Source organism: Oryzias latipes, chromosome 3 (assembly GCF_053564925.1).
Source record: "Oryzias latipes strain Hd-rR chromosome 3, Olatipes_Hd-rR_3.1".
Classification (NCBI taxonomy): domain Eukaryota; kingdom Metazoa; phylum Chordata; class Actinopteri; order Beloniformes; family Adrianichthyidae; genus Oryzias; species Oryzias latipes.
In genome coordinates, this window is record NC_136239.1 from 34322356 (window position 1) to 34348917 (window position 26562).

At 41.7% G+C, this 26562-nt stretch overlaps 3 protein-coding genes across 6 annotated transcripts in view; 1 reads left to right on the plus strand and 2 right to left on the minus strand.

Moving 5' to 3' along the window:
* Positions 1 to 18104, plus strand: part of garre1 (granule associated Rac and RHOG effector 1) — a 34445-nt gene extending 16341 nt beyond the window's left edge. For all 4 annotated transcript variants that reach the window (XM_004067499.5, XM_078944640.1, XM_020700430.3 and 1 more), the window contains 12 exons: positions 5076 to 5288; positions 5687 to 5827; positions 6974 to 7069; positions 7222 to 7383; positions 7523 to 7681; positions 9505 to 9602; positions 9827 to 9952; positions 10450 to 11549; positions 12875 to 13040; positions 14618 to 14755; positions 16052 to 16127; positions 16213 to 18104. In XM_004067499.5, the coding sequence (XP_004067547.1) occupies positions 5076 to 5288; positions 5687 to 5827; positions 6974 to 7069; positions 7222 to 7383; positions 7523 to 7681; positions 9505 to 9602; positions 9827 to 9952; positions 10450 to 11549; positions 12875 to 13040; positions 14618 to 14755; positions 16052 to 16127; positions 16213 to 16524 (2787 nt within the window). In that variant the 3' untranslated portion in view covers positions 16525 to 18104. The remainder of the gene's footprint in view (positions 1 to 5075; positions 5289 to 5686; positions 5828 to 6973; positions 7070 to 7221; positions 7384 to 7522; positions 7682 to 9504; positions 9603 to 9826; positions 9953 to 10449; positions 11550 to 12874; positions 13041 to 14617; positions 14756 to 16051; positions 16128 to 16212) is intronic.
* ss18l2 (ss18, like 2) lies at positions 18090 to 19937 on the minus strand. Its single transcript, XM_004067447.5, has 4 exons — positions 19755 to 19937; positions 19488 to 19564; positions 18898 to 18982; positions 18090 to 18327 (listed from the first exon to the last, which is right to left on the minus strand). Exons 1-4 carry the CDS (start codon positions 19821 to 19823, stop codon positions 18271 to 18273), a joined length of 288 nt encoding a protein of 95 aa, XP_004067495.1. The 5' UTR covers positions 19824 to 19937; the 3' UTR covers positions 18090 to 18270.
* Positions 19938 to 20486: 549 nt separating this feature from the next.
* Positions 20487 to 26560, minus strand: lsm14ab (LSM14A mRNA processing body assembly factor b). The gene is made up of 10 exons (XM_078944641.1): positions 26425 to 26560; positions 26193 to 26348; positions 25500 to 25663; positions 24349 to 24499; positions 23919 to 24113; positions 23382 to 23459; positions 23113 to 23289; positions 22731 to 22887; positions 22358 to 22598; positions 20487 to 22277 (listed from the first exon to the last, which is right to left on the minus strand). The coding sequence occupies exons 2-10, from the start codon at positions 26314 to 26316 to the stop codon at positions 22254 to 22256; spliced, it is 1311 nt and encodes a 436-aa protein (XP_078800767.1). The 5' UTR covers positions 26317 to 26348; positions 26425 to 26560; the 3' UTR covers positions 20487 to 22253.
* Positions 26561 to 26562: the final 2 nt, after the last annotated feature.

A 26562-nucleotide genomic window follows, 5' to 3' on the forward strand; every position in this document is an offset into this window, starting at 1 on the left:
ACGTATAACTTTTTCACACTAGAAATGTTAACAAACCTGTGTCGTAGACAGACTGCACTCTAAAAACGGGACTTGCTCTTACAAGCATTGCTTGATTTTTTTCTTTTTCTTCTCAACATATAAAATATATACTACAGCTCATGTATGCACTGCAGAAGTCTCCTAGAGTAGGTGTAGCTCATACATCCTAGCTTTGGAGTTGGACATCTACAGCTTGTTCTCGTGTTTTATCTTTTGTTTGGAGGCTCTGGTTCTCCGGGTCTGCTTGACATGAAGCTGGCTCTGACTTTGTTTTTTTTGTTCAGATTAAGTGTACTTTGAAGAAAAATCGAGATGTGCGCTTTTTTGGCAAAGGGTTTGCTGTAATGACTGCTAATACAGGCCAGTTCTTCTGATGTGCTGTGTGCTTTTGCCTGGAGAGTGGATGTTCTTTTTCTTTCTATGGGCCTGAGATTAGGAATGCTGTTTGGCAGCTGCAGCACTGTGAACTCTTTAAAATGAACCAAATACATGCCTGAGTTAGGGGAGTTGTGGTATGTCAGGCTTTAGCCCCCGTTTCCCCCCAGCTGAAGCCTCCTTTTCCTCTTTCTCTTCCTCCTCAGCCGTTCTGTTCCTGAGAACCCCAAAACCTCAGTGCTGTCTTAAAAAAATAAAATAAACGTCTTTGTTTTTCCCCGAAAGTCAGTGTAGGTTTCTGGTTTCTCACAGTGACTCTGCTGCCAATTATGCATGACAATGTCCCATTTTGTCTTTTGGCTGTTTGCAGAGCTTGTAAGTTAGAACCGTAAAGCAAAGACCAGAGACTGACACAAGTCTCCGCTTCAAGGGAGTCTGTGATGGCTGCTCCAGTCATACAACTGGAAAAGCAGTCCCAGCATGCACTTTAAACATTTGAAATGCAACACCTTTGTCGGCAGCTGTTCTACATGTCTGCTCTCATTCTTTTATGTGACTATGTCTTAAAATGTGTTCAGGAGGAGGCAGAAAATACCTGTTGCTATGTCATTTAATGAAATTCCATAATAGACAGGATCTTCTGCTGGTTGATGTTGAAATGAAGCACAGTCTACTGGTGGGTGTTTCAACATTTTTGGGCATTATGTTTCTCTTTGCTCTGTTGCTCTGCAGGGAGTGGTCATCCTGCAACCAAAACCTTCTCTTTCAACTTCAACTCTTTTGTAGCTGCCCAAGGCATTGTGTTTCCCTTCAGTAGACTCTAAAGCTCGACTCAGTGTGTTGTTGTGAGTGGCACACTGATGTATAGCCATATTGGTAGCATGGATATTTCTAATAAGCAATTCTGACTGTAAATCTGGCATATTTGGACTCATAGATTATTGGAACTGTACAGATTTTTAGAGACCCACTCCAGTGAAAATTGTGTTTTCACCATGTTCTTGCTGACATTTTCCTCACGATGGAGGACATGTATAAAGAAAATTAAGATTTATACTGCGTTTTTGAATATTTCTTTACTTGGAGGCGAAAAAAGGCAGTTTGAAAAAGCTTGTAGTTTTTGTGTACAAACCACAACCGGCGGGCCACAATCTTCCTGCTCTGCTCCATTCTGATGCATTTCACTTGCAGACAAATAGATCCATGAACGTCTTTGTTTTCTTTTTCTTTTATGTTGCCCCCCCCATGCTTATGTAAGATTGAGGCTTGTGAGGGTCTGTAAGCTAGAGGGAGAGAGTGTAAACACAACTTTCTGCAGAAAGGATGTAACAGTTCTACAATTGCTTAAAAGATGATTGGAGTGGAACTTTAAAAACAGTTGTCTGGACAGAATATGACTTAAAATGTGTTAACTAAGGTCTTTTATTTGTATGCATATGTATGTTTGATTTATTTCTTCTTTTTTTTTTTGAATAAATGCTGCTTGTTTTAACGGAAGCTTCAGTTTTAGCCCTAAAATAGAACTTATCAGATGTGAAACCTTCCTGTTTCCTGGCAATGCAAAAAGAGCAAGAATAAAAAATAACTGTTAAAGACACTGATACTAACCAGCTAAAGTACTGAGATTGTTATTTTTCCAAAGATCTGTCAGCGGTACAGTTGCACCTCTACAGCCTCTAAGTGAACATCCCAATGTGCCCCCGTTAGATGTGGATCTCAGCTCTCCCCTCCGATGCATTGATATGCAGGTGGTCTCCAAAAGCAGAAGGATCAGTGTGATTGATTCAGGAGTTACCTTGTTTGGTTGTGAAAGGGGCCTAGTCCAGCTCGGCTGTGCTGCTCTTCATTCCTCATATTTTCCATGACTGTGTGGGATCCTGCACAGCCAATAACATGTGTTTTCCATTATCTTGTGTTGCAACCAAATCCTCCTCCTTCTGTTACTTGCTTCATTATCAAACAGGTTTTTAGATGTCTAAAAAGCTTGTGATCATGTTAGTCTGTTGTTTTGGAGAACGTGCATCACACGCGACAGTCCTCTGCCTTTAGTTTCACACCTTGCGTTTAGTGCTATCTGTTATTTGCACAGAAAACATATCTCTACCGGCACCGTTCGGAGCATTTCTCAGCGTCGGCTGCAGAGGCAGGAATGTCGGTGTCTGTGGATGGAAGTCTGTTGATCAGGGGTGGGCAAATCAAGGCGTCGAGGGTGGGGCATGCTTTGCAGACATTTTTGCCCGAGCTACTGCTGATTACATAGACCAGGTGTGTCTAACCAATCAGAAGATGCAAAAGCAGATTGTAAGAACAAAAGTGCTCACCCCTGGTTTATCAGGTATGCTGTGTGCAAACACAGGAATTTGGCCTGCTTTTTATTATTTTATACAGTTTTGCTTTTTTCAGCTGGTTCTTTTTGGTCTATTCATTTGATCCTAAGTTTCTAAAAATGGTATAATCATTATTAAAAGGCCACTGGGAACACTTTGAAAATAGATCAAAAGATGATTCGGTCTTTAATCTTCTGAAATAAATTATTTTATGTATATTTAATTGATTTTTTAAAAACTATTAAAGCTTTTTGGTTTGTGTCATTCCCAAAGACAAAGTAAAAAATTGCCTTCATATTTAACAATTTTTCTTGAAGCACAAACTTTTAGTTGATTACCCTGGAGAGATCTTGGCTTTGACTAAACCAGTTTTAGCTAAATTTCTGTGCAATTTACTGTTAAAAAAAATTGATTATTTTTGCTCATCGTTCAGGTGTTTCAATGTAAGTGAGACCTTTGCTAGCCCCCCCAAAATGTAATTTCTTATCATTAGCTTGATTTTCACTTTATTTATCTTAAGACTGGGATTTTGTAAAATGTTATCCATCATTGCACACAAAAGAACAAAACGGGCATAAAACGAAAAGTGTGTTTAATGTTTGTTTACATGTCTCCCATCCTTCATGTCCGTTTTCTGAACAGTAAAGATAAAGCTTGAAGTGGGAATATTAACTGGAGTTGACTCCGCCCACTGAACATTCTGAAAATGGGCCAAAATTTTTTTTTTTTTTTTTTTTTTTTTACAGATTTGAACTCTAAAACCACCACCTAAACCCTTTTTAACAGGGGGCTCAGAGGGGAATTGCTCCCTTTTGAAATCTGTCCCCAGTGGTGATTTGATTAACCTCTGGGTTTGCTTTAAAATGTGGAACGGAAGGTTGAGTTATGGTAGTATGATGTGGTGCACAGAGAATTTGTGATTTGATTTGTGTAAATAAAAAAGGAAGGTTGTTTATAACAGTCTTGTGTGATTCGCCACAGCCAACACCAGAACCTCAACAGACAAAACCAAAGATGTTGACCTCAAAAAACTAGCATAACCGGTGGCTGCCATGGAACGCCGTGACGTTAAGGACAGACGGCAACAGCGCCGTTGTTCCCGCCGTCTGTCTGAGAGCAAACGTATATTTCTATCCCAGCATCTTGGCCAATCCCCTGAGATATTTTCAGCAAGTACCTGAAAGAGAAAACCCTGTAACCATGGCGGACTTCACGGGGTCTCTTCTTAATTTGAAAACTAGGCTAATGTATTCTCTTGAACAACAAACTGTGTGTTAGACATTAAACACATCAGAATTCCAGGATTCCCTCTTGATCCTACATTTGTATGTAAGACAAATGAGTTCATAGTGCATTGTTATTTTTTTACTGTTCTGTAATGCAACATACGAGGTGTTCTGTATTAAAAGTCCAAATATAAATCCATGTTTTATACTTTTTCTATAGAAAAATGTTGTTTTAAATTCCTGTCTATAACAGATTTGCTCTCAGGTTCACTCCTAGATAGATATTCTGAAAGACGGTGTTAGAATAATGAAAATAACACTTTTAACTGATAAACTTTTCTTTCTTCAAAAGACAGGCACTATAGTCGGGTTGTTCTCCTGAAATGAATCATTCGTTGGGCAGCAGTGGAGTGACAAATGAGCGATCTGCATTCTAGCGGTCAATCTGTGTCAGGTGACGCAGCAGTCTCATGCAGTGACACCGTTTTTACAACATGCTACATTTTTGTTAAAGTATTTTGGTCTGTATCCTGTAACTCAAGCCAAGACAAATGTCGTGCCTGCCCAGCAACCTCAGCCAAATATACAGCGGCAAACTGGTCGGCGCTACATAGCTTTAGCCTCAGGTTCTTCACATGCACAAAAGGAGATGTTTTGTTTGAAGATCTCTTTGGTTGAACAGTTCTAGAAATGTCCAAAACATGAAAGAATAACTTTGAGGTTGTGTGGTGATTACTTGAGATTTTGTGTGATTGATAACAGATTGTTGGAAGGTGCTGGAAGGTATAAAGGTGCTTTCTGACATCTGTCTTTTGTAGAGACATGTTTGCCCTTTAGCCTCAGGGCATTTATACTCTAGGTCAGGGGTGGGCAAGCCCTAAAGGCTGGTTTGACTGCATGTTTTCCAGATATCTTTGCTCGACTCACAGCTGATTACCTGGGTCAGGTAATTGGAACATGCCAGAGCAGGGTATGTTGGAAAACGAGCAGGAATGCGGCCCTCTGTGTCCACCCCTGCTCTAAATTTTATCAGAAGTCCCTTCTGAGGCTTTCTGCTAGTTTTGGTGGTTAAACATTTCTAATGGCGTGCTATGTTGTAAGAATGATCTGCATTGTGTCTCTCCAGGTGCTTGGCCGGTGCTTCCTCACAGTGATGCAGGTCCATTTCCAGTTTCTATCGCAGGCTTTGCAGAAGGTCCAGCCCGTGGCTCAGTCCTGTCTGGCGGAGGCCCTCGCCCAGGCCCAGGAGCGCTGTGCCAACGCCCGCTCCCAAAGCTCTGACCTCGGGCCCCTGTCGGAGCTTGAGGAAGCCTCCCGCTCATGGAAAGGCGTAGCTGAGGTATGTAGCCACAGCCCCTGGACACTTCCAGGTCTGGAAAGATGAGGCTTGACTGCGAGGTGAAGCCCAGTTTGTTACACATTCCTGAGGAATTCCAGTCGCGTGTGATTTCCAGTCACAATTTCCTCTTACCTCTTTGCTGGGCTGTAGGCTGTCTGTGAACCTCTGTTTTTGTGAGTGCAGCAGAGCAGTGGGTTGATTTATCTCCTAAGCCCTGGCATGCAGAGCATTAGCCCTCTGGGCCAGCAAATAGAGCGACAGTATTAAGAGTTTTCAGAATCCACACATTGTCTTATTCTTGTTTTACACTGCGATGAACAAGGAATAAAGAAGACTGAGTTATTTTTCAGGTTGAATCTTCTGCTGTGTAAGCATTGTTGGCGTTGTCGTGTCTCCAGGCCACAGGGAGGCTGAGGGAGAGGGGCCGTGACGGCTGCCTGGCAGGTATCCAGGTTCAGCAGCTTTTTTGCTCCAACAACACCAACATCCCAGAGCACCAGCTGAAGGAGCTCAACGTGAAGATTGACGATGCATTACAGGTACCACTGAGGACTTCTTCCTGACGTTTATGGGTTAACCTTTAACACCGGAGATGTCCACCTCGACAGCTAAATAACTCTTTGACCCACCGTAACTTCAACCGTTTACGCGATCACCGTGAATCAGCTGAGTCTGACGTCGGGAAAAGTGGTTTTTCATATTCCACGCATTACTAATCCGCAAAGAACACGGAGTTATTTTTTAGGTTAAATCTTCTGCTGTGTAAGCATTGTTGGCGTTGTCGTGCCTCCAGGCCACAGGGAGGCTGAAGGAGAGGGGCCGTGACGTTTACTAATATATTCATCCATAATACTACCATATTTACAGTACAGTGTAGAAGTTTGGGGAAATACTTATGGAAAATATGGGAACTAGTGAAACTGAAAACGGCTCTCATCATGTATAAAGCCAGATACAACCTACTTCCAATAAACTTACAGCAAATGTTCAAAGACAGACGGGATTTACAATATAAGAAAACAACTGAAGAAAATGTGTCTATCAAATTGTGGTGTGGATTTATGGAATGGATTGGATGAAGGTTTAAAACAAACTAAAAGTTTACATGAATTCAAAAAATACTAATAGTACTGTATAAGGCCAGAAGCGATTAATTAAACAAAAAATGTCACTTTAGCACAGTTGCCATGCAGAATTGTACCGTGAATGTTTTGTACCTATCTGTGAATAACAATGCGCGTATTGAATACGCACATCATCAGGTTTTGTAAAAAGGGGTGAGAGCAGACAAGAATTCTCTTCAACCCACTCCTTTTCAAGCACACTGTGTTGTTTTAGGTCTTTTTAAACCACTGTATTGATTTTTAATTTGTTTTGTGCTTGAAATAAAAAAAACGAAACTAAAACGAAACTAAACAAAGCTGGTTTTCTTACAGACAGAATCAGCTGATTTATGTCAAGTGTGTAAATGCTTCACCACTGTAAAGAGTTTCACATCAGCTCAAGGCTGTTGCTTCTGCTTCCAAATCCACTGGAATTTCGTTAATTGAGTAAACTTCGTAGAGCAGCGGTAGTGGAAAAAATGTAAACACAGGAGCTAAAGTTAAAAGAAATTGTAAAAAGTAAAAAATTGAGCTTATTTTATTGCAAACCAGAATTGCTTCAATGCTTTCTCTCTCTTCCAGGCTTATAAAGCAGCACTGGAGAGCCTGGGCCACAGTGAGTATGCTCTAAAAGGGGGCTTTCATCTCAACCCCAAAGCTGTGGAGTCAGCTTTACAGGTGATTCTTCTCCATCAAATGCTCTTCAAAGTCATTTTTGGATTGGTTTGTTATCCAGAATACTTCCTCAGCAGGAAACGATAAGAATGCTTATCCAGGTGTTATCGGTGTGCGTAATATTACCATGTGCACACGTTTGTGTGTCTGTGCAGGGTTGCTGTAGTGAAGCGGAGGCTCAGCAGGCCGGCAGGATGCAGACCACCTCACAACCCATCCAGTGCGAGCTGCCGACCATCCCTGTGCAGATCGGCTCACACTTCCTCAAAGGAGTGTCCTTCAACGAGTCCGCCTCAGAGAACCTCAAATTGAAAACCGTATGTCCCGGCTTCCCCGCTCTCTGTTTCTTCGTTTTGAAAGAGCGCTCGTTTGTTTGAGTGATGATTTGAGATCATGTTATGGTGTGTGCAGCGTGACACCAACAGATGTTTGTGATCCACCGCGTTTTCTTTTCAGCACACAATGCTGCAGCTTATCAAGGAGGCGTTGGGACAGAATGGAATGACGCACAGAGATGATTCTCCAGTGACAGAAGTCCTGAACCAGGTTTGCCCTTCCAGTTGGAGAGGAGCCTGCAAGACGGCTGTCCAGCTGCTGTTTGCTCAGGCTGGTCTGGTGAGTACAGCTGCTGATGAGGGCCAAAAAGACCGAGTCTTATTCTCAATTGTGTTTGTTGTAAATAGACCTGTCATATTTAACTCTCTTAGTGAAGCATTGGTGTGTCCCTGGGCTGGGCAGCCTCAGTCCCGCTGTTTTGTTTCTTTTGATTTGTGAGAATGCGGAGCAGATCTGTCTGCCAGCTTCGAGGTGTAAACAAACGCCACGGAGGGACAAAGGGGAAGAAACATTCCTGCAGCATGAGGAGAGGATAATTCCGCCTGGAAGGGGGTTGAAAACGGCCCCGCCTTCCTAACACTTGCATGTCTCTGCAGTGTTTTTTCCTCCACTGTAGCCTTCCCCGATGATGAATAAGCTCTTTACACTAACCCCTTGTCACCACCCAGCCCAGAATAGATCGATCCCACGGCGCATGTGGACGCACTAATAGGTTCTCCTGTCACTCACAATCTCACACATTCATTCATGTATTCATGTTTTTTTCTGAGGAAAGAATTGAGCGTTTTAATGCTACTTACTCCATGTGAAGTTCATCAGTTAAAGTTTTTGTGCACCATTTACGGCTCTGTTGTTCCTGAAGATACATTTAAATCATAAAAACTTTGCTTCTCTGCTGTTTTCTGAGCTGTATCCATTATCAGCATCTATATTTTTAAATCTCATAGACTTCCTTTTTTGTGTTTAATTAATCAATCATTCATTTGATTCATCTTATGTCAAATGAAGGCTAAATATGTAAAGCATATTTTTCCTATACTTTGATGAAAATGGTAGGTGTGAGGCTCCTCCTCTAAATAACAATAATAATAACAACAACAACAAAAATAATAATAATAATAACAACAATGGATTGGATTTATCTGCACTTTTCCAGACGCTCAAAGTGCTGACAGTGTGTCAAATAGTTGAATGCTGTTATAGTGCATTATGCTGGATTTTCCGTCAATTTCTTTTGATTTAAAAAAATTGCAATTGATTAAAATCCACCCTGCTGCTAAAGAAACAACAGATTTTATTGGAATTTTTTTTAAATTCAAACTTCTGTCCTCAAGACGCACAACAACCTTGCAGATGAGAAGAAAATCCCAGCAGAGCCAGAATTTAAGCTGATCTCTAAAAGTAGAAAATCCTGTTTAACAGTTCAACAGACTTCCTACTCATTTTATCTTTTGGGGGACATACTGAGTACCTAACCCAATCTTGCATTGAGTTGCAAAAAGCCTGTAAGCAGCTACGCGTCAAGGCCAACTGGTCATTTTAAGGTGAGAAACCCAAAAGGATGAGTTATGCTGCTGTTTCTGTCTCCTTTTCACCCCTGCTGATCTAGTTCAGACATGGATTAATGACTGATCATGTCAGTGTGGTTTTTTTTTTTAACAAACCAGCAAGGATTTTTAGAAGGATACACCTGTTTTTATTTTTTTATAACAACAATAGAGTCCATTTCCTGCAATCCAGGAAATGAACTCCTCCCTTCTTCTCTCCTTTGTTGGGATGCAGTTTCATGGTTGCAGAGGAGCCGCGGCCACTTTCACAGAACTTCTGAATTTTTGCGACTCTCAGTGAGCAGGAAGGCTCGTCTGTTTGACTGCAAGTGATTGAAAGCAGTCGATTTCCTCACCTTGAACTGCCTCTCGTTGGAAATAACGGCTGGAAGTTGAGGCTTTGACTTTTGGCTTCTGCTGAATCTAGTTATTTAAAGCTTCAGAATAGTTTGTTTTTGTTTCGGAATGTTGTTTAAGTTCACACCAGCATCCTTGTCACAAAAAAAGAGTGTTTGGTCGGTGGACATTGATTGGTTTGTTTCTGTGTTCCGACAGGTGGTTGTTGATACGGCTCAGATTGAGAACAAGGAGGCCTACGCACCTCAGATCACCCTGGAGGGGTCCAAAGTTGTGGTCCAGGTTCCCTCTACATGGTGAGAGTTCTGATTTATTTTTGAAGAGAAGCTATTCATTCCTCTGGTTTTAAAACAATAGCAACATTTAAATACACCTGAACTGTGATAATGTGTGCACACATTTAAACAAAAGTCACTTAAGTTGAATATAAGGAGTTTAACTTTGTTTAAAATCAACCTAATGAAAAGCCTGATTACCTCCTGAGCTTTTTTCTACACTGTTCTGTCTCGTGGCTGTTCAGGTGTCTGAAAGAGGATCCAGCAACCATGTCGCTGCTTCAGCGAAGCCTTGACCCAGAGAAGACACTCGGACTCGTAGACGTTCTCTACACGGCTGTGTTTGACATCAACAGGTGGAAAGAAAGAAAGTGAGTCTATGAATCTGAACTTTTTGTTTCCTCCTTTGAATCAAATGATTCACCTTCCTTGGGATGGGTACCGGTGCCAAGACGGTACTTTTGAAACGGTCCCGGTGCTCAAACCGGTGCTTCAAACGTGGAAAGACACCAGACTTTTTCCAAAAAGGATTTCAGTGGCACGAAGCAGCGGCACAGGGCGAAGTCCTGTGCCGCTGCTTCGTGCCACTGAAATCCGTTATACAAGTTATACAAGCATTATACACATCCTACTTATCCATCAGGTTGCCGAATTGTTTCCCAAAGTTTGGCTCGCTTTGACTGAAGCTCTGCCCCCCCTCACGGCCTCACCCATTATTACATGAGCCCACAGTGATAAAATACAAGCATCATGTTTCAAAACAAAGCACCGAAATCCTCGTATTTATATGGTATGTCGGTACTGGTACCTATCCCTGCACCTTCCTGATAACTTCTTTATAAAATGTGTGTCTTTGTTTGAACTGAAGGGAGCAAGCCTTGCCTACAATTCAGATCCAGCTGCAGCGAGAGATCCCGGACTACGGCAGCCCGACGGATTCGCCTGTTGGCCCCAGCTCCAAAACTTCCAGCGGCTTGCCGAAAACGATATCTAAACTGACTTCCAAGTTCACCAAGAAAGTCTCATCCAGCTCCAACAGTGGCGGCAGCTATTCCATCCCGAGCACTCCGTCGCGCAGCGTGCTGACATCAAGTACCTCTGAGGACAAGGCCAAAGGCCTGGCTCACAGTGACGGGAGGCTGCAGAATATCCTCCAAATGGGCGGCCTGTCCTGCACCCCCGACTCCACCCAGCAAAACCATCTGGCTAACGGGGCGGGGTCGGAAGAGCAGGGGATGAACCTGCCCACTGACCAAGAGATGCAGGACGTCATTGACTTTCTCTCAGGATTTAACATGGGCAAATCCCAGCAAGCTTCACCGCTGGTGAAGAGGAGGAACTCTGTGGCTTCAGCTAACCCTACAGAGCTGAAGTCCCAGAGCGGTCCTCTTCTGGCTGCCCAGTCTATCTCTCACAGTGCCCTGCAAACCCCAGCGCAGCCACAGCCACCTGTACCTGCACCTGCAGTCCAAAAGCAGCCTCAACCGCAGCCGCCTCCTTCACAGCAACAGCCTCAGCAGCAGCAGCCTCAGCAGCAGCAACAGCCCCCTCCTCCTCAGCAATCCTCCCCACAGGCCCTGCAGTACTACCAGCATCTTCTGCAGCCCATCACTCAGCAGCAGGCACCTCCTCCTCAGCTCCCACCTCAGCAGACCCCCCCGCAGGTCCTCCCTCAACAGAGAGTGATGAGCAAATGGCTTGGCACCTCCAGCCAGCAGCATCCACAGCAGCGCCCCCCAGCAGGACTGTCACCACTGGGTCCCATCGGGCAGTGGGGATCCCCTGGACTTCCAGACCTGAGCTCAGACCTGTACAGCCTGGGCCTGGTCAGTACCTATATGGACAGCGTCATGTCAGAGATGCTAGGCCAGAAGCCGCAGGGACCCCGCAACAACACCTGGCCCAACAGGGAGCAGAGTGAGGGGGTGTTTGGAGTTCTGGGAGACTCTCTGCCGTTTGACCCAGCAGGTAAGATCGACCTCGGAGCCCGATCACCACGATTTTCTGTCCGTCACACTAACAGGAAACTTCCTCAGTTTTTCACTGAAGAATAGCTTCCTTTGACCAGAAAAGGCAACTTCCTGTTACATTCATATATATTATATAATAATCCCACTTTGACAAAACCTTCTTGTTCCGTTCAACAGCTGAGTGAAAGCCTGCTTTCAAAGGTTGTTAGTGAGGTTTTTAACATGTTCTTGTGGCCATTTTCTCACGATGGAGGGCATATATAAAGAAAATTAAGCTCAAAATTGCGAATTTCTCAGTATTTCTTTTTTTAAATAGTTAATTAGGAGCAGATGAATAAAAAGACTGTTAAGAGCTTATTTGCGACGGGGAAAAACTCTGGGCAGGCCAAAGGCTCCCTGCTCTGCTCAATTCTGATGCATCCACTTGTAGACAAACAGACCGAGCTGGCGTCTTGCTCAAAACTGAACGACTGGACAGCTCAGACACTGCTCGCCATATTTGTTGCACCAGTAATGTTAGATCAGGGGGTTGTGAGGGGCGGAGAGCTGGCGGTAGAGAGTGTAAACGGAGATCTCCCAGCAACGGTGAGGGGAAGGGAGGGTGGGGTTGCTCCCCACAAACTACCTCGCCCACAATTTGGAGGTGAATTTTCTAATGAACTCCTGCCGCTCTGCAGAATTGTCTATGTCCTCGAAAAACTGTTTTTTTTTTTTTTTTATGACTAAAATGCCATAATCGTAATAAAAAAGACCACTGATGGTCAGAGTGGGTCATGAAGCTAGGTCTGCAACAGGAAAAGGTGTTCCGTAAAGATCGGTGAGTCTAACTGCTCTAATGATTTATGTTGTGTTTTTTGCCGGCCTGTAAAAGAATGCCTTATCTCAGTTTGCTTTATAAAAAGAACATACTTTGTACAGAAATAAAGATTGCACACAGCTTAACATCTGTGTAAAAACCATGTTACGCCAGTGGCAGTGTGTGATGTTTGTGCTCGTGTCATATTTGAAGAGATAAAAAAAGTTGCAGCATTGAGCTGAATGATAAATAGAGGTCAAATGAGAAGCTTTGTTTTTTTAAGATCCTAGACGCTGAATTTAGCGTTTGTCAGTTTGGGTTTTTACAGGACAGCAGACCCTTTTGAACGCAGTCAGCTCCATTGTACCGAGTTGACTTACGGCTATTGTGATTTTTCTGCCACGATAGACAGTCTCACTAAATGGATTCAGCTTGGGTGGGGGTTGGGGGGGGGGGGGGCAAAAAGAGAAAAGCTGAGCGGGTCAGAAACTCCCAATTGTGTTCATACTTGCTCTCTATGTGTGCAGTTGGCTCTGATCCGGAATTTGCACGGTATGTCGCCGGCGTCAGTCAGGCCATGCAGCAGAAACGGCAGGTGCAGCACATCCGCCAACCCAGCAACCCTCGCAGCAACTGGCCAATGCCCGATGAGCACCACCGGACCTGGTCCCACCCCGAGTTCTACGGCGAGGGGTAGGTGTCCCTCCCTTCTAGAAGGCTCCAAGATTATCAGGGGTGGGTTGGTGACGACACGGCTCTTCAATGGAGCAAGCGGAAACAGAACAGGATAACAAATAGGGCTGTGGATTGCTACTCAGGCGGCGATCCAAAGCGATTCACGGATTCACAGATCAAACCACAATTCTTACGGTTTCATTTATCATGTTTGGTTTCTTTATGCATGTCTTTCTACTGTAAGTATGCAAATCAAACACCATATTTTATGCTATTCATTTTTTATTTCAATGTCGATGTAACTATATTTAAAACACTTTTGATCAGAACTGATTTTTCAATGCACGGTTAGCGCTCATGCCTCACAGCAAAAAGGCCCCTGGTTCAAGTCCCGGCTGGGGGACCTGAAACAGAACAACAATGGGGGGGGACCTTTCTGTGTGGAGTTTGCATGTTCTCCCCGTGCACGCGTGGGTTTTCTCCGGCTTCCTCCCACCGTTCAAAAACATGCTTCATAGATTAATTGGTCACTCCAAATTGTCCATAGGTGTCAATGTGAGTGGGTGTGGGTGTGGGATATGTGTGACCCTGTGACGGACTGGCGACCTGTCCAGGGCATCCCCTGCCTTGGCCCATATGTGGCCGGGATAGGCTCCAGCAGCCCGTGACCCCGAAAGGGATAAACGGAAGAAAATGAATGAAAAAAAAAAAGGAAGGAATGATTTTTCAATCTCATTTATTTCAACTGTGAAAAACCCCTCAGTAGCTTTACTTTGAAAATGAAAACCTTCAATGAAATTTTACTTTGAAGGTTTATTTACTTCTGGTCACACCACCAAAAGAATAGAGTAGTTAAATACTAAAAATCCAATGTTATTCTGCAATTTTAAAGCAATAATGACATTGCCTGAATTGTACTTTTACTACACTCTACTGTGTTTTACAAAGAGAGTGAATCTTTGATCTCAGACATCGCAAATATATATTCTTGACTTTTGAGAAACTGACTGCAATATGCAAATATTCTGATTACTCTTTACAGCCGTGGGTACAAACGTTCATAGAAAACGTCTTTCAGCTGATGTTAAACCAAACTTTGAGTTTTAATCTGATGCAGAAGCAACGTGTTCCTGGTATCAGCTCCATTTAAGGCTCTTCATGGCTCTGCTGCAGATGAAATCAGTGCATGTTTGTAGCCTGAGGCACTCTGATAACACTCTGATAACGTGCATTAGACTGTGTTGGTCTAATATCTTTGTTTGGATTTACGGTCCTGTTAATCCTGAATCATCTTAAACTTGTGGAGAACACTGTGGGTTTAAAATCTGTTTTTCAACGACTTCTATGTCATTTACCAGTTTAATTTCACCTATAAGTGGGAGACAAAATCATAGCTGCTGACTAATCCAATAGATGTAAAAAAGAAATAAATAAAAAAGCACTGAAATCAACTCATTCAGCTGCATCATCATTAATGCAAGTAGTTATTTCACGATGAATCCTGTATTTTTGGTTTGTAAAACTCTTTTCCCCCACCGTGGTAGAAATGTTTTATGAGTCAAAATGCTTCTTTTTTCCCCCCGGTTTGTCCTCAGTGAGCCCATCAACAGCAGCTGGTCAGCCAACCAGGGGGATTCGGCCAGCTCCAGTGACGAGGCGTCTTCAGCCAACGGCGACAGCCTCTTCTCCATGTTTAATGGTCCAGACCTGGTAGCTGCAGTTAAACAGAGGAGGTAATGGGATTGGAACTAATCAAATCAAATCAAAGCTATTCTAACATAATTGGTTAAAAAAAAAAGCTTCCAGAGAGCTGAACCTGAAAAAAGCACAGTTCTACAAACAGCAACAAGCATTAAAGCAAAAAAAAAAAAAGAAAAAAGGTTTTTGTGACATTTTTGGACTTAGCAATCAGTTGTTTTTGCAATAAAACTACAAAATGATCGCTGTAGTTCCTTAGGGGAAGCCCACATTCGATAACTTCTCAACATTATGTTGATCAAAAATGTAATCGGGAAGCTGATCTTCACATTTGATAGTTAAAATATTACTGAGGTTGTACCAGCATTCATTAGGAAACATTTGATGAGTCTTTGACGGCTTCCGGTTTCCTATTGGCCAAATATTTAGCATTTTTTTGTAAATTCTTGTAGCTGCAAACAAAATTTAGAGCAAGTCCCAGAGGCAAGAAATAAAATAGACTGCAACTTTAAATATAAAAAAAGAAAAATAGAAATGTTTTTGGAATTTATTATTATACATCAGCTAACTTTAACACACAAATATAGCCTACACAAAATGACTCGGTGTTTTTACAGTGCAGTGTGTTGGCTGTCGACCATGTCAATCAATGTCCTCAAGGTAAACCTGGAGGCATTCAGGACAGGAGACGCGCGTCTCCAAAGACTTTGGTTGCCATCAGATCTTTGAATTCACTTGAATTTTGAGAGTTTAACAAGTACTAAAAAAAGGTGTAAAAATATTCAGGTTTTTGTCTGGGAAAAGTGGATAAAGTCTGCAGTGAGGTCATCTAGAATTATTGTCAAAAAAATAAAAATAAAACGAACATGATTCCAGATTTTGTCTATGAAAAAAAAATGTAATTCCTGCTATAAACGAGGGAGCACAACTGGGTTGTTTTTTCATTACAAATATAAAGGTTTATCCTTAATTTAACTGACTTTTTGAATATTTGAAATCAACTGAATTCTGTTTGATTGTGTCTCATTGGGTCCAACTTTAAAACCTTTTACTTCTAATTCTCTGAGATGAGTTTTGAAGTCAACTATTTTGTGTTAAAGTTGAAAAACCTCATTAAAAAAAAAAAAAAATCCTTAAAGGCATTGAAAGTTTGACTTGTTTCCGTGGCAGCGTGACTGGAACAGTTGCGTTTCGACTGTAGATCAGTTACGCAAACACCAAGTGTGCGGCCACAATGATTATCCTTCAGTCGTGTTGCGTCACATAAGCTTTGATCAAATATTTTTCAGGTGCAAAAAGTAAAGCTTGAATATAATGGTGTCTGCCCTCAGGAAACACAGCTGCGGGGAGCCGGAGGTTTGCACACTGCCTTCCCCTCCGCTGCACCACATAGGAGACGATAACCAGGTAGAAACGAGCAACGTTTGGTTTGTCTGCTTTTCCCTTTTAGAAGTGTGCTGTGATTTAAAGGTTCTCTTCCGGTGCTGCACAGGAAAGCAAAACGAAAACCTGGCCCCCGAAAGCACCGTGGCAGCACTCCACTCACACCAACACCATGCCCAATCCCAGTTCTTCCTTGTACCAGATGAGCATCCCGCCCCCCTCCTCCCAGTGGAGCGAGTCCATGCAGATGCTGCAGTCTCCGGTGTGGTCCACTGCCAGCGACTGCTCCCCCTCCACCGGCATGTCCTCTGGATATCCCTTCACCCAACAGCAGCAGCAGCATAAACAACCCATGACCAAGGGCTTTAAATCCTTCCCCCTCAAACCCGAGCACAGGCCCTCGTACCTTCACCAGTACTGACCGCACCGATGAGCCGCCGAGCGGACCGGGCCGCAGCCTGCACCACTACAAACTGGAAGATCTCAAAGTACACACACTGGCTCAGCATTTTTTTTATGTATCCAGATCTTTTCCACGTCAGTCATCCCCATCGGAGAAAAGCTGTATGTCTGAACTGCCATGTGTGAACTCCGACAGGTGCATGTGCCACGCCAGCAGCGGTCAGGCTCGTGGTCGTTTCGCTGCCTGCTTTCCTCAGGCGAGAGTCGGAGGCGGTCGTCACCCACTCGCTTCTGCAGCTGAAAGTTTGTGTGTGTGTGTGTGTGTGGGGGGGTATGGTGAGGGCAGGGGGTGTGGAATGCCCTCATTTTTCCTCTAATAAATATACTGTGTCTACATAGCTGTAACTGCCAAATCTCATGCAAGATAACTCAGAGTACAGCTACCATCTACTGTTTCATAGCTTGTAAAATACTGAAGTTAAAAGAGAAATATTTAGTTCTTTTTATCAAGAGGCTTTGAGCAGGCTCAGCATAATGATAGTAAGTCACTGCAGAGGTGTAAATCAGAGAGAAATACACTACTTTTTCATCAGCTGACCAGAGTTCTAGCTGTAACTATGTGCCATGTTGGTATTGATAGCACTTGCAGACTTTTATTCCCAACCAAAGCGTTGTTCAGATGACCATTGGTGCTGATGAGGTGAGGGGCGGGGCGGCTTTTTTGACAAATGCCGACTCCCTCTCGTTGGACGAGAGAACATCTCCATTTCCTCCTCGAATCGGCGGTGGGTTTTTCTCCAGATTTGACACCGAACTTCTATAAACCTAACGTTTCCTCTGTTTTATTAATACAATATTTTTCTTGTGTACCATTATTGACAGTATTAACTTTATTTTTGTAATTCTTCTCACATGTTATACCATACCTGTATGTAGTCTTGTAAACATCTTATTTTCCACTTCCCAATATGTGAAAAAGCACATCTTTTCCTACAGAGTTTGAACTACACCACGGATCTACAAAGGTTACCAAAAATGCCATGCTTAAAACACTAAAACGTTGTGTGACGAGGGGATTTTTCAAGCCCCTCCTCCTTTGGTTTCTATGGCAATGGGCTGCATTTAAAAAGGCCCAGAATGTTATCCTTTTGTGATGTTTGCGGATGCCAATGTTGCCTGTATTTATGAGATGACACCATGTTTTCAGAAAACTAACATACTTAACATGTTTACAGAGAATTGTTTGCTGTATATACATATAAATGTATATCTTTTTATAGTTAATGTGCTTTGCACAATCAAAAGATAGGGTTTGTTGGATTTTTTGTCTGTTATCTCAACTGTTGCAGCCTTTTTTAAGACATCATCACAGACCTTGGACTGTAACTGTTAGCTTCTCAGCTGTGTCAAATGGTTTACTAGTGGCTTCTACAAAAGAAAAGAAAAAGAAAAAAAAGAAAATGTTGTTGCCCTGATAGAAGATATGAAGGGGGACTGCTTGGCTTCTGTTGCTTTTTGTTCTTCTGAGCTGGCAACCGACTCTCTCCAAGTGTACCAGCAATGCAAAAAGTGAATAAAAAACAATTTAGCAATTCTAAAGACTGTTTATTTGGTCCTTAGTCTCTCTCCCAACAGCTTTAAACATCTAGAAACACATTTTAGTCAAAAGCCACCAGAACCAGACAATTACACAAGAAAAAAACATTTATAGTTGCATGTTTTCCTCATAAATACTTAATTAAATCGATACATTTCCAATGGCAGATCACTGCGTCCCTGCACAGCCATTGACAGAAGGTGTGGAGGCGTCGCTGAAGGTAGCCTGCAAACGGCAACAGGATAAGAATAAATCAAAGCTGATCATTTGAACTGCAGATAAATCGCATTTCTTTTGAAAACATTTTAGGAACTGAGGCTAGAGCTTGAAGCTGCTGAGGTGTGTGATGCCAGATTGACCCGGCTGACACGTGTAACCTTTGTGCTATCCTAGGCACTGAACCCTTTTTCTTCAATGATTTGTGATTTTCACTGGTGTCCATGAAATCTTTCCACCTTTATCCACCTTTGTCATGGTAGGGAGAACACGTCAATGTAAGGGTGGGGTCATCTAAGATAGCACACGGGGTTAAGCGAACTAAACTGTCATTTTTCTGTACAACAGGCAAAATGAAAGTCTCTGCTCTCCGATCAAAGTTGCAGATCATTTTTGATTTTCTTGTTTACATAATTAAAAAACAGAATTCCCTTTCAGTTTTCCATTTCCAACAGGGTTCAAAAAAACTTTTGCCCTTTCGGCTGAAACCTGTCTAAAGTCAGCGAATCAACATTTCTAATTGACAGCAAAGATGATAAATGCCTCAACATGGCGCCTGCATGGATGCTTTGTGCTTACATTGGAGGCTGGGGTCATCCCATCAGGACTGGCATCTGCTATGGTTGCCAGGTAGACGAGGTTGCGGTGAAGGATTTGTTGGTACCTGGAAAGAAAAAGCTTTACTGAGAGTAAAGGAACAACTAGATGTTTTATTTGATCATCTAAAGTATTTTTTTAAAGGTCGTCTAACTTAACTGGACTTTTAGATTAGCTCAAAAACATCAAACGACTGCTCCTAAGGTGGAGCTTGTGGTGACACAGTCTCAGGAGTGAATTTAGATCTGGAAATCGGATTTTCAGAGGCAACAAACAAAGATGTTTCCAAGCTCCCAACTTTGGTGAAACAGTTTGATAACTTTTTTCTTCCTCTTCCTTTTTGAGAACTCAAATATATAATCTAGGAGACGAAGATGTTCTAGATGCGAAGGATGGACCAACAACCCATCATCAAACCCTGTATGTCAGACAGCAGCACCTCATTTCTTCTACGTGTAAATGCGGATTATCCTAAAACATTTCGTGAATATGGTGATCCCTCTTCAAACAACCATATGATATTTAATATGACTTATGTGCGGGTTAGAGGAGTAAAGGTAGGGTGAACTCACTGGACGCACTCCACCGCTCGTCCTTTCTGCATGTACTCTGTGATGCATCGCACGAGCTGGTCGTTTTCATCAAGCAACTGAAACAAAGCAAACATCATTGGACAAGGTGTATATCGGTTTCTTATAGCACTTTTATAGCCGTAAGAAGCTCATATTTTGTGAATGAATAACCAATTGTTTTGGCTGGCTAGTAGAGATGCTAAACAAGCGGCTAATGCTAATGCTCCTCCAGCTTTTCGGACTTCTCGTCATTTAACCACCTCTTACCCTCTGTATCGTTTCTTGATTGACTTTCGCTTTTCCTCTCAATTTCTTCGGAACGAAGACAATCGACATGTTTGCGTTGCTCAAGTTCTATCAAATCTGTTTATGTTTATTCCTCATTTCGGGGATTTCTTCTTCGTCGATAATGACGTCACATTCGTGTACCACATGTGACACTACTGCCTCCTTCTGGTGCATTTCAGTATTGTGGGACTAAAAGGTAAACAGACATGGCAAATTAATTATTTACAAAGCTATTTTTTTTCTGATATCTACTAGAAAAATGTTTCACTTTATAACATTTTACATCTATACAATAACATTTTAAGCAAATTTTGAATTAAAGTTTATCATTTTGTGCATGTTTATCACTGGCTTTCAACTACAGTAGTGCCATTCCACAAAAATAATTTAAGGTCAATATAGGTATCATAAATGAAAGAAAAAAAAATGTGTTAATAGTTTTAGGTATTTACTTTAAAAGCTAATGTAACCTATATTTACTCCCAAAAGCAAATTATTTACTAGAAGGAAGACATGAACTGCTAATTAAAAATGTTTTATATCTTAAAAAATATATATTTTGCATTCTCTAGCAAATATTAGGAGTCATTATGTCAAATTTTAGGCAAAATGTTTAATCCTTCATAGGATATTGTGAACGATGGATTTTCTGGATAAATGTCAACACGTCAAAATATGACGCAGACAAGGAATAAAATAAAACAGGAAAGACAAATTGTACAACTCTTTATTTTTTTTCCTGTAAAAACTCAATTTTGCTGCTATTCAACAAAACAGTTCCAGTGACTGGAAGTAGTAGCAATCATGACCAAACAAAAAGAGCGAGGTGTCAGTTTGGAATTGTTCTGTAATGTTTTCCTTTTCAAATCTCAAATTCCATCTGGCTGGTTATTGTAAAAGCAGCTGAAAGTGACAATTGCCTGGGCAATCATGCACTCAGCTGCCAATGGGAAAAACAAAACAAAACAAAACAAAAAAATGCTTAAAGCAACTTTTCTTCTGAACCAGTTACAGAAAAGCTTTTTTTTTTTTAAATCATTTTAGTGCTTGTATTACGTATGTATATAGGAAACAGTTGAGCCAAAAAAAAAAAGAAGAGCTGTGGAGAAGAAAAACAAAACTCAACACCCAAGGCACTCCCTAAAGTACCAAGAATTGGAGCCAAAATTAAGATGCACCCTCTCAAAAATACTGGCAACACATCCAGTTCTTGTCCCTTTGTTCACAAGTCAGTAAAAAAAAAAAAGTCCCTCCTGAGAACAATCACACGAGAGCAATGCAACAAGAGGAGCTACAAACACTTCAGAGGGATATCATTTTGTAGAAACGCAGTTTTTTGTGTATTTATGTACTTTAGACATCATTTCCTCCCTATTTTCAGCAACAACTCTTGAAAAGCTGCAAGTGTGTGGGGGAAAAAAAAAAGAATGAAGGGCGACATTAAGACAATTTAAGAGGATATTAGGAGAAAAAAAGAAAAACATGATCAGCGTGTGGGACGTCGCAGATGTGAAGGTAGATTTTTAGTACTGAAAACTTGCAAATATGAATAAAAACGATCTTTTCCGAACAGCGGAACATTTCTGAACTGTTTTGGGAGACTTCCCCGAAAAAAAGTAAAAAGAAAAGGACATCTTCCACAGACTGAGGAAATAAATCCTCTGCTCTTTTCATAGCCATGTAAACATACCTGGTCCCAAACAAAACAAGCAGTTAACAGAACTGTAAAGCTGATGCTGCAAAACCACGGATCTTAACCAAAAGCGGGTTCCTATTGCCAGCAAAGCTCAACTAAGAACTAAATCTGAAGCAGGAGGTTGAAGAAATGACCAATTCTAAACATCCACATCAAGTAGTCCACATGTCATAAAAGTAGAAGTCATAGCGACAAACAGCAATGTGGGCAGTGGTAATAAGGTGAACTAGATATACATTCTTTCATTACAACATTGAGTTTAGGTTTCAGATCCTTTCAGCTGGTTTTGATCTCGTTCAAATGACTGACAACGAACGGATGCAGAAAACAGAACTGATGCTAACAGAGTAAAAATACTCCAAAACACCGAACCAAAGTGGGCAGAGAAGGATTTCACGTAACAGGCTGTGGTGTCAATTTCTGTGTCAACCATCGTCACAGGGGAAAAGAATAAAGCTATTGATCACACTTGGCTGTGATCCGCTCAAAGAGCGCACACATACCAACCCAATTAGAGTGAAGTATGTGGACAGAAATGTTTCAAAGCTTTGTGTTAGTTAGCAATCTTGTTTATCAAAACTTTGGGAGCCCAAAACAACAACGATTGAAAGTGGAAAGAAGGAGCGGGACCGTCACTCTCTGATGTCAAACAGTCCACCGAGGTGCTGGTGACTAACAGCGTCTTCATTCTTGCTGTCAAAATCTGAGACCAAAGAACGTTCTACAATGGAAATTATTTCATGACGAGTGGCTACGATTGGTGGAGGATGATCTCTGTAGTACTATGCAGCCACCTTGTTGTCCTTCTGGAAACAAAATAGAAGAGAAAAGTTTGAGTTCACAACAGTCCTCCCCCGTTCTCCTTCAACCAGCTAGATAGATTTACCCTGTATTCAAAGTCGGAAAAATCCCGGCCTCCTCTGCCGCCCCTGTATCCACCCCTGAAACCTGGGGGGGCACCGCGGGGGGGCCCGAAGGAACCGCGGCTGGTGGGTCGTCCCCGGCCTCCGCGAGGCCCCATGTAGCCGCGGCCCCGGAAACCCCCTCTTCCCCGACCGTGTCTGAGAGGGAGGCCGAAGGTCTCCGCGTTCATCCGTCTCTCCTCGGCCCAGGTTGGTCTGCGGTCCCTGACAATCCGGGGCAGAAAAAACATTTTCTCACAAAACGAGAAGCGAGACCGTCGTCAACATTATTCTGTTCCCCCTGGGAGTCGACATAAAAACTGTCAACTCGTCTCAGCTGCAGCCCTGCGGCAGTACCTCGTATCTTCACAGGACAGATTATCAAAGAAGGACTTGGTTTTGTCGTAGTAGCACGTGTTGTTCACAGCCTCCTCCTCCTCGGCGGTCACCTCGCTGGCTGGATTTTCTGGGTCAGCAGCCTCCTCTCCATTGAGTGCCTTTTCAGGCTTATCATCTGATATTACAGGAGAAAAAGTCAGATGAAATATAGAGCTCAGGAAAATGGCAAGGAAAGAGTTACAACCATAGCATTTATTTTTTAAACTACATATAGTAAACTAATCATTTAAGTTTGTGAAGCTAAAGTTTTTTCTTCTCTTACTGCCTCCACACTAGCAAAAAGGTCTACCTTGAAGAACAACAGCACAGAAAGCATAATACCTGTTCTGAGAAGTCTTACCTTTGAGTTTTAGCTTAGTTTGAAGCTCCTTGTCGATCTCATCTTTGTGAAACTGAGCATTGGCAGTCTCAAAGTCAAAGTCTTCCTCAAACTTCATGGTTCCATCTCTGCGCATGTTAAGTTTGCCTCTGCTGCGATTTCCTCGCCCGCGCCCACGGCGATTAGGCTGTGCACCACCTGACCAATGAGAGAAATGTATGATTTTCTGACAACCAGCCCAAAATAGTCCACTTACAAAGTATAAAAAATAATTAAGTGTTATTTCTTACCCATTTGGCGCTTGTTGGAATCTCGATTATCACCACCAGCCTGATCGTGATCTAGCTGTGAAGTCTGAACCACAGAAGCTGAACAAAGACAAAGTAGAAGTATTGCGGTTTATATTTTTCATAGTAGTAGGTTTAAAGGTTGTCATCTGGACTTGGTTTTTAAAGTTGAAGACGGTGAAAACGATGGTATTTACCTGGATGAATGAGAGTCTTCATAGGTTTATATTTTTATTATTTCAGGTAACCTTAAAATTTAGTCCATATTTTCATAACATTTTTTAAAGATTTTTTCTTCCCTTTTCCTGTACTCCAGGTTCTGATCCAAAGATCAGTTTTTTTTTAAATCTAAATACAAATCTATTGAGAAGCCCAGCATTTCACATTCCAAAATGGCAGATGCTTCAGCGCTTTTGGGGCAGTTGAAACCCAACAGAACACAATGCTGCCAAAAGTGGTTTTATTGCATCAAAAAGATCCATTTTTAAACCTCTTAAATAGATTTGAGATATTTAAAAGAACCACGGAGGCTACTGTTACCTTTCTTCTGCTCCAGAAGGTCAGGGGGTTTCTGGCTGCCCGTGGAGGTGCTGGTGGGTTTTTGAGCAGTCACTCCTGACTGACTCCTCTGTCCCACAGGAGCTGGCGGAGCGGGGGCAGCTGCAGGTGGAGCTTGCACCGCCTGTTCCCCCGAGGAACTTTTTATCAAAGAGTCCAGTGGAGGGCTTGCACGTCCTGCAATAAAACATTTAAAATGATTTATTTAAAATTCACAATAAATAAAAAAAAAATAAAATATACAGGTTGTTTCTGAATACCATGAATAGAAAAATAAATGTAAGTTGAAATGTAAAGAAACCAATATAATAACAGGTCTTTAACACAGATTATAGATCCCTTCATTTTATACTTACGTATTTAATAAAAAAAAAGAAAACATGAAATTTTGTATTCATGCTTTTTTTCTTACCTCCAGCTCCAAGGGACCCAAACTGTTGGGGTCCAAGGGGAGTAACGCCAAACTGGCTGTATGATGGAACAGGGGCCCTGCTGAATGGTGCATAGGACCCATGAGACTGAAATGAGGATGCTGCTGAGGCATTTGAAGATCCAATTGATGACTAAAAAAAAGAAGAGAGATTCAGTTTTTAAAGACTGCCATGGCATTTTTGGTTGTTTTTGTTCATGATCACAACAAAAATACGAATGACTCGGTTGTTCAGGAAAAGGGGAACTGATGGAGTTCATTACAACAATAAGCTTTGGTCCACAGTAAGACAAAAATCTACCTTGATACAGTTATAGATATTCAGATGGAAATGGTTTTATTTTTTGCCTCAATGTTAAACCACGTAGTTCCTCAACATCTACTACCCTGCCTGTTTTCCACATCTCCCTGCACGTCTTGATGCTGATTACCTGGATCAGGTGTGTTTACTCAATCAGAATGAGGAGTCAGCAGAAAGCGGTACAGATACATCTGTAAAACACACAGGCTGGTAGCTCTGATGTAGGTTCTTTAGTAGAAAATTTGAATCCAACTACCGGTATATTTTAGGCAAATTCAAACAGTGGCTTAAAATGTGCTAAACCAATGAGGCCCCTTTTATCTTAAAAACAAATATCTATTGGGCATAAAAAAAAAAAAATTACACACAACTTGTGCTGTTAATCAGCTCAATATACATCCAAAAAAAATATAATCTACATGAGTTGCTAGTGTGATTCTGAGGGTGTTACTATTGTAACAGATTACACATGAGTCTGGGTAATTCCAAAACTAATCATTTAAAAAAAACATCTTTTCATTTGCTATTTTGGACAGTGTCTTAAGTTTTCAAAGCTGTAACCTGGAAAAAGGTTCAGAGATTTCAAAATTCTAATATTGCTAATATTGGATAGTACCAGAAAAATTATGTGGAATGAAAAGCAGGAAGAGGAACAATAAAGATCTTTTAAAAGTAGATTGCACGATCAGAAAAGAGCTGTGTGTGCTTGTCATTTGAACCTGTACTGCTGTAGATGAAACCCAGCTGTTACTAATTATCTCTAAGGCCCCTTACTACATTGGGCTGTGCGAAAAGAGTTGCAAAGGAGAAGTGTCAAACACAAAAGGCTCACCTGGACTATGGCGGGATCCTGAGGCAGAGAACTAGTGGCTTTGGGTGGTTCACAAACCGTTAGGTCTTTTATATCGCTGCCTCGGAAGATGATGTACTCAAACACTTCCTCCCGGGGTGGAATAGGCCTGTCGGTGGGGCGATCTTCAGTGCCAAAAGACCGAACTGTAAAGAAAATTAGAGACAATTTGAATATAAAACAAGCATCAAAAGATACAAATTTTTACTCCAATAATACGAAATGCATAGGGCATGTAATTATGTACTTTTTTTTGTAAACATGTAAAACAATTTTTTATTGGAGTCTAATTTGATACTCAACATGCTACTAGTAGACTTTTGGAGTTTAAATACAACAGTTAGAAAGTGCGAGTTTAATGTCACTGATAACTTTAATTTTATTAAAATTGTTAGTTTTATACAACCAAAAAATAAAACTATTTGAATTTAATTAAACTAATGGTTAAAACAAAACCACGTTAACTTTTCATACAAGTCATTTGTGCTCAAAAAAAAGAAAAACTACGTAAACAAAGGACGCTGAGTGTGCACCACAACACAGCTAAGCTAGCAGATGCTAGCTTTAAGCTAGCAAACTGCGGGAAAATTGTTTACATAATGGTTTCCTATACCATATACCACGTTTTTGGTCATTTTGGAAAGCTAAAATCTATTCGTGTGTGATTATGCTTACCTTTAGCGAGAGCTACTGTCGAGTTTTCAGTGTCGATGGTGTACAAAATTCCTTCATATCGGATCTCGGCCTTTGAGATTAGGCTAATTTTGCTGCCTATGTACGGCGTCCCTCCTCCGCTCATGTTTGCCTTGCTGATTTAAATACGCCACTAACCTTTGAAGAATGCCCTTTAAGTCAACCTAGAACAAATATATTCAACTTTCCGATGCGCAACTTCAAACCTACATACCACAAATACAAAAGGTAACCCTGAAGCACATTAACCCGCTCCGTGATCCCTCTCACGACATGGCCGTTTTCATTTTCCTTCCCCTGGCGCTAAGCATGCTGGGAGAAAGGCCGTAGTTCACAAAACTACATTTCTGCT

What these genes read in the sequence shown, in the direction of transcription:
- lsm14ab (XM_078944641.1), bottom strand. Translation starts at nt 26,316, where the DNA reads ATGAGCGGAGGAGGGACGCCGTACATAGGCAGCAAAATTAGCCTAATC. An exon ending in GACAGTAGCTCTCGCTAAAG is followed by an intron (nt 25,664 to 26,192) that starts GTAAGCATAATC and finishes TTTTCTTTACAG; the next exon opens with TTCGGTCTTTTGGCACTGAA. An exon ending in AACTAAGCTAAAACTCAAAG is followed by an intron (nt 22,888 to 23,112) that starts GTAAGACTTCTC and finishes CTGTAATATCAG; the next exon opens with ATGATAAGCCTGAAAAGGCA.
- ss18l2 (XM_004067447.5), bottom strand. Translation starts at nt 19,823, where the DNA reads ATGTCGATTGTCTTCGTTCCGAAGAAATTGAGAGGAAAAGCGAAAGTC. An exon ending in ATCAAGAAACGATACAGAGG is followed by an intron (nt 19,565 to 19,754) that starts GTAAGAGGTGGT and finishes GCTTTGTTTCAG; the next exon opens with TTGCTTGATGAAAACGACCA. An exon ending in CGAGCGGTGGAGTGCGTCCA is followed by an intron (nt 18,983 to 19,487) that starts GTGAGTTCACCC and finishes TTTTCTTTCCAG; the next exon opens with GTACCAACAAATCCTTCACC.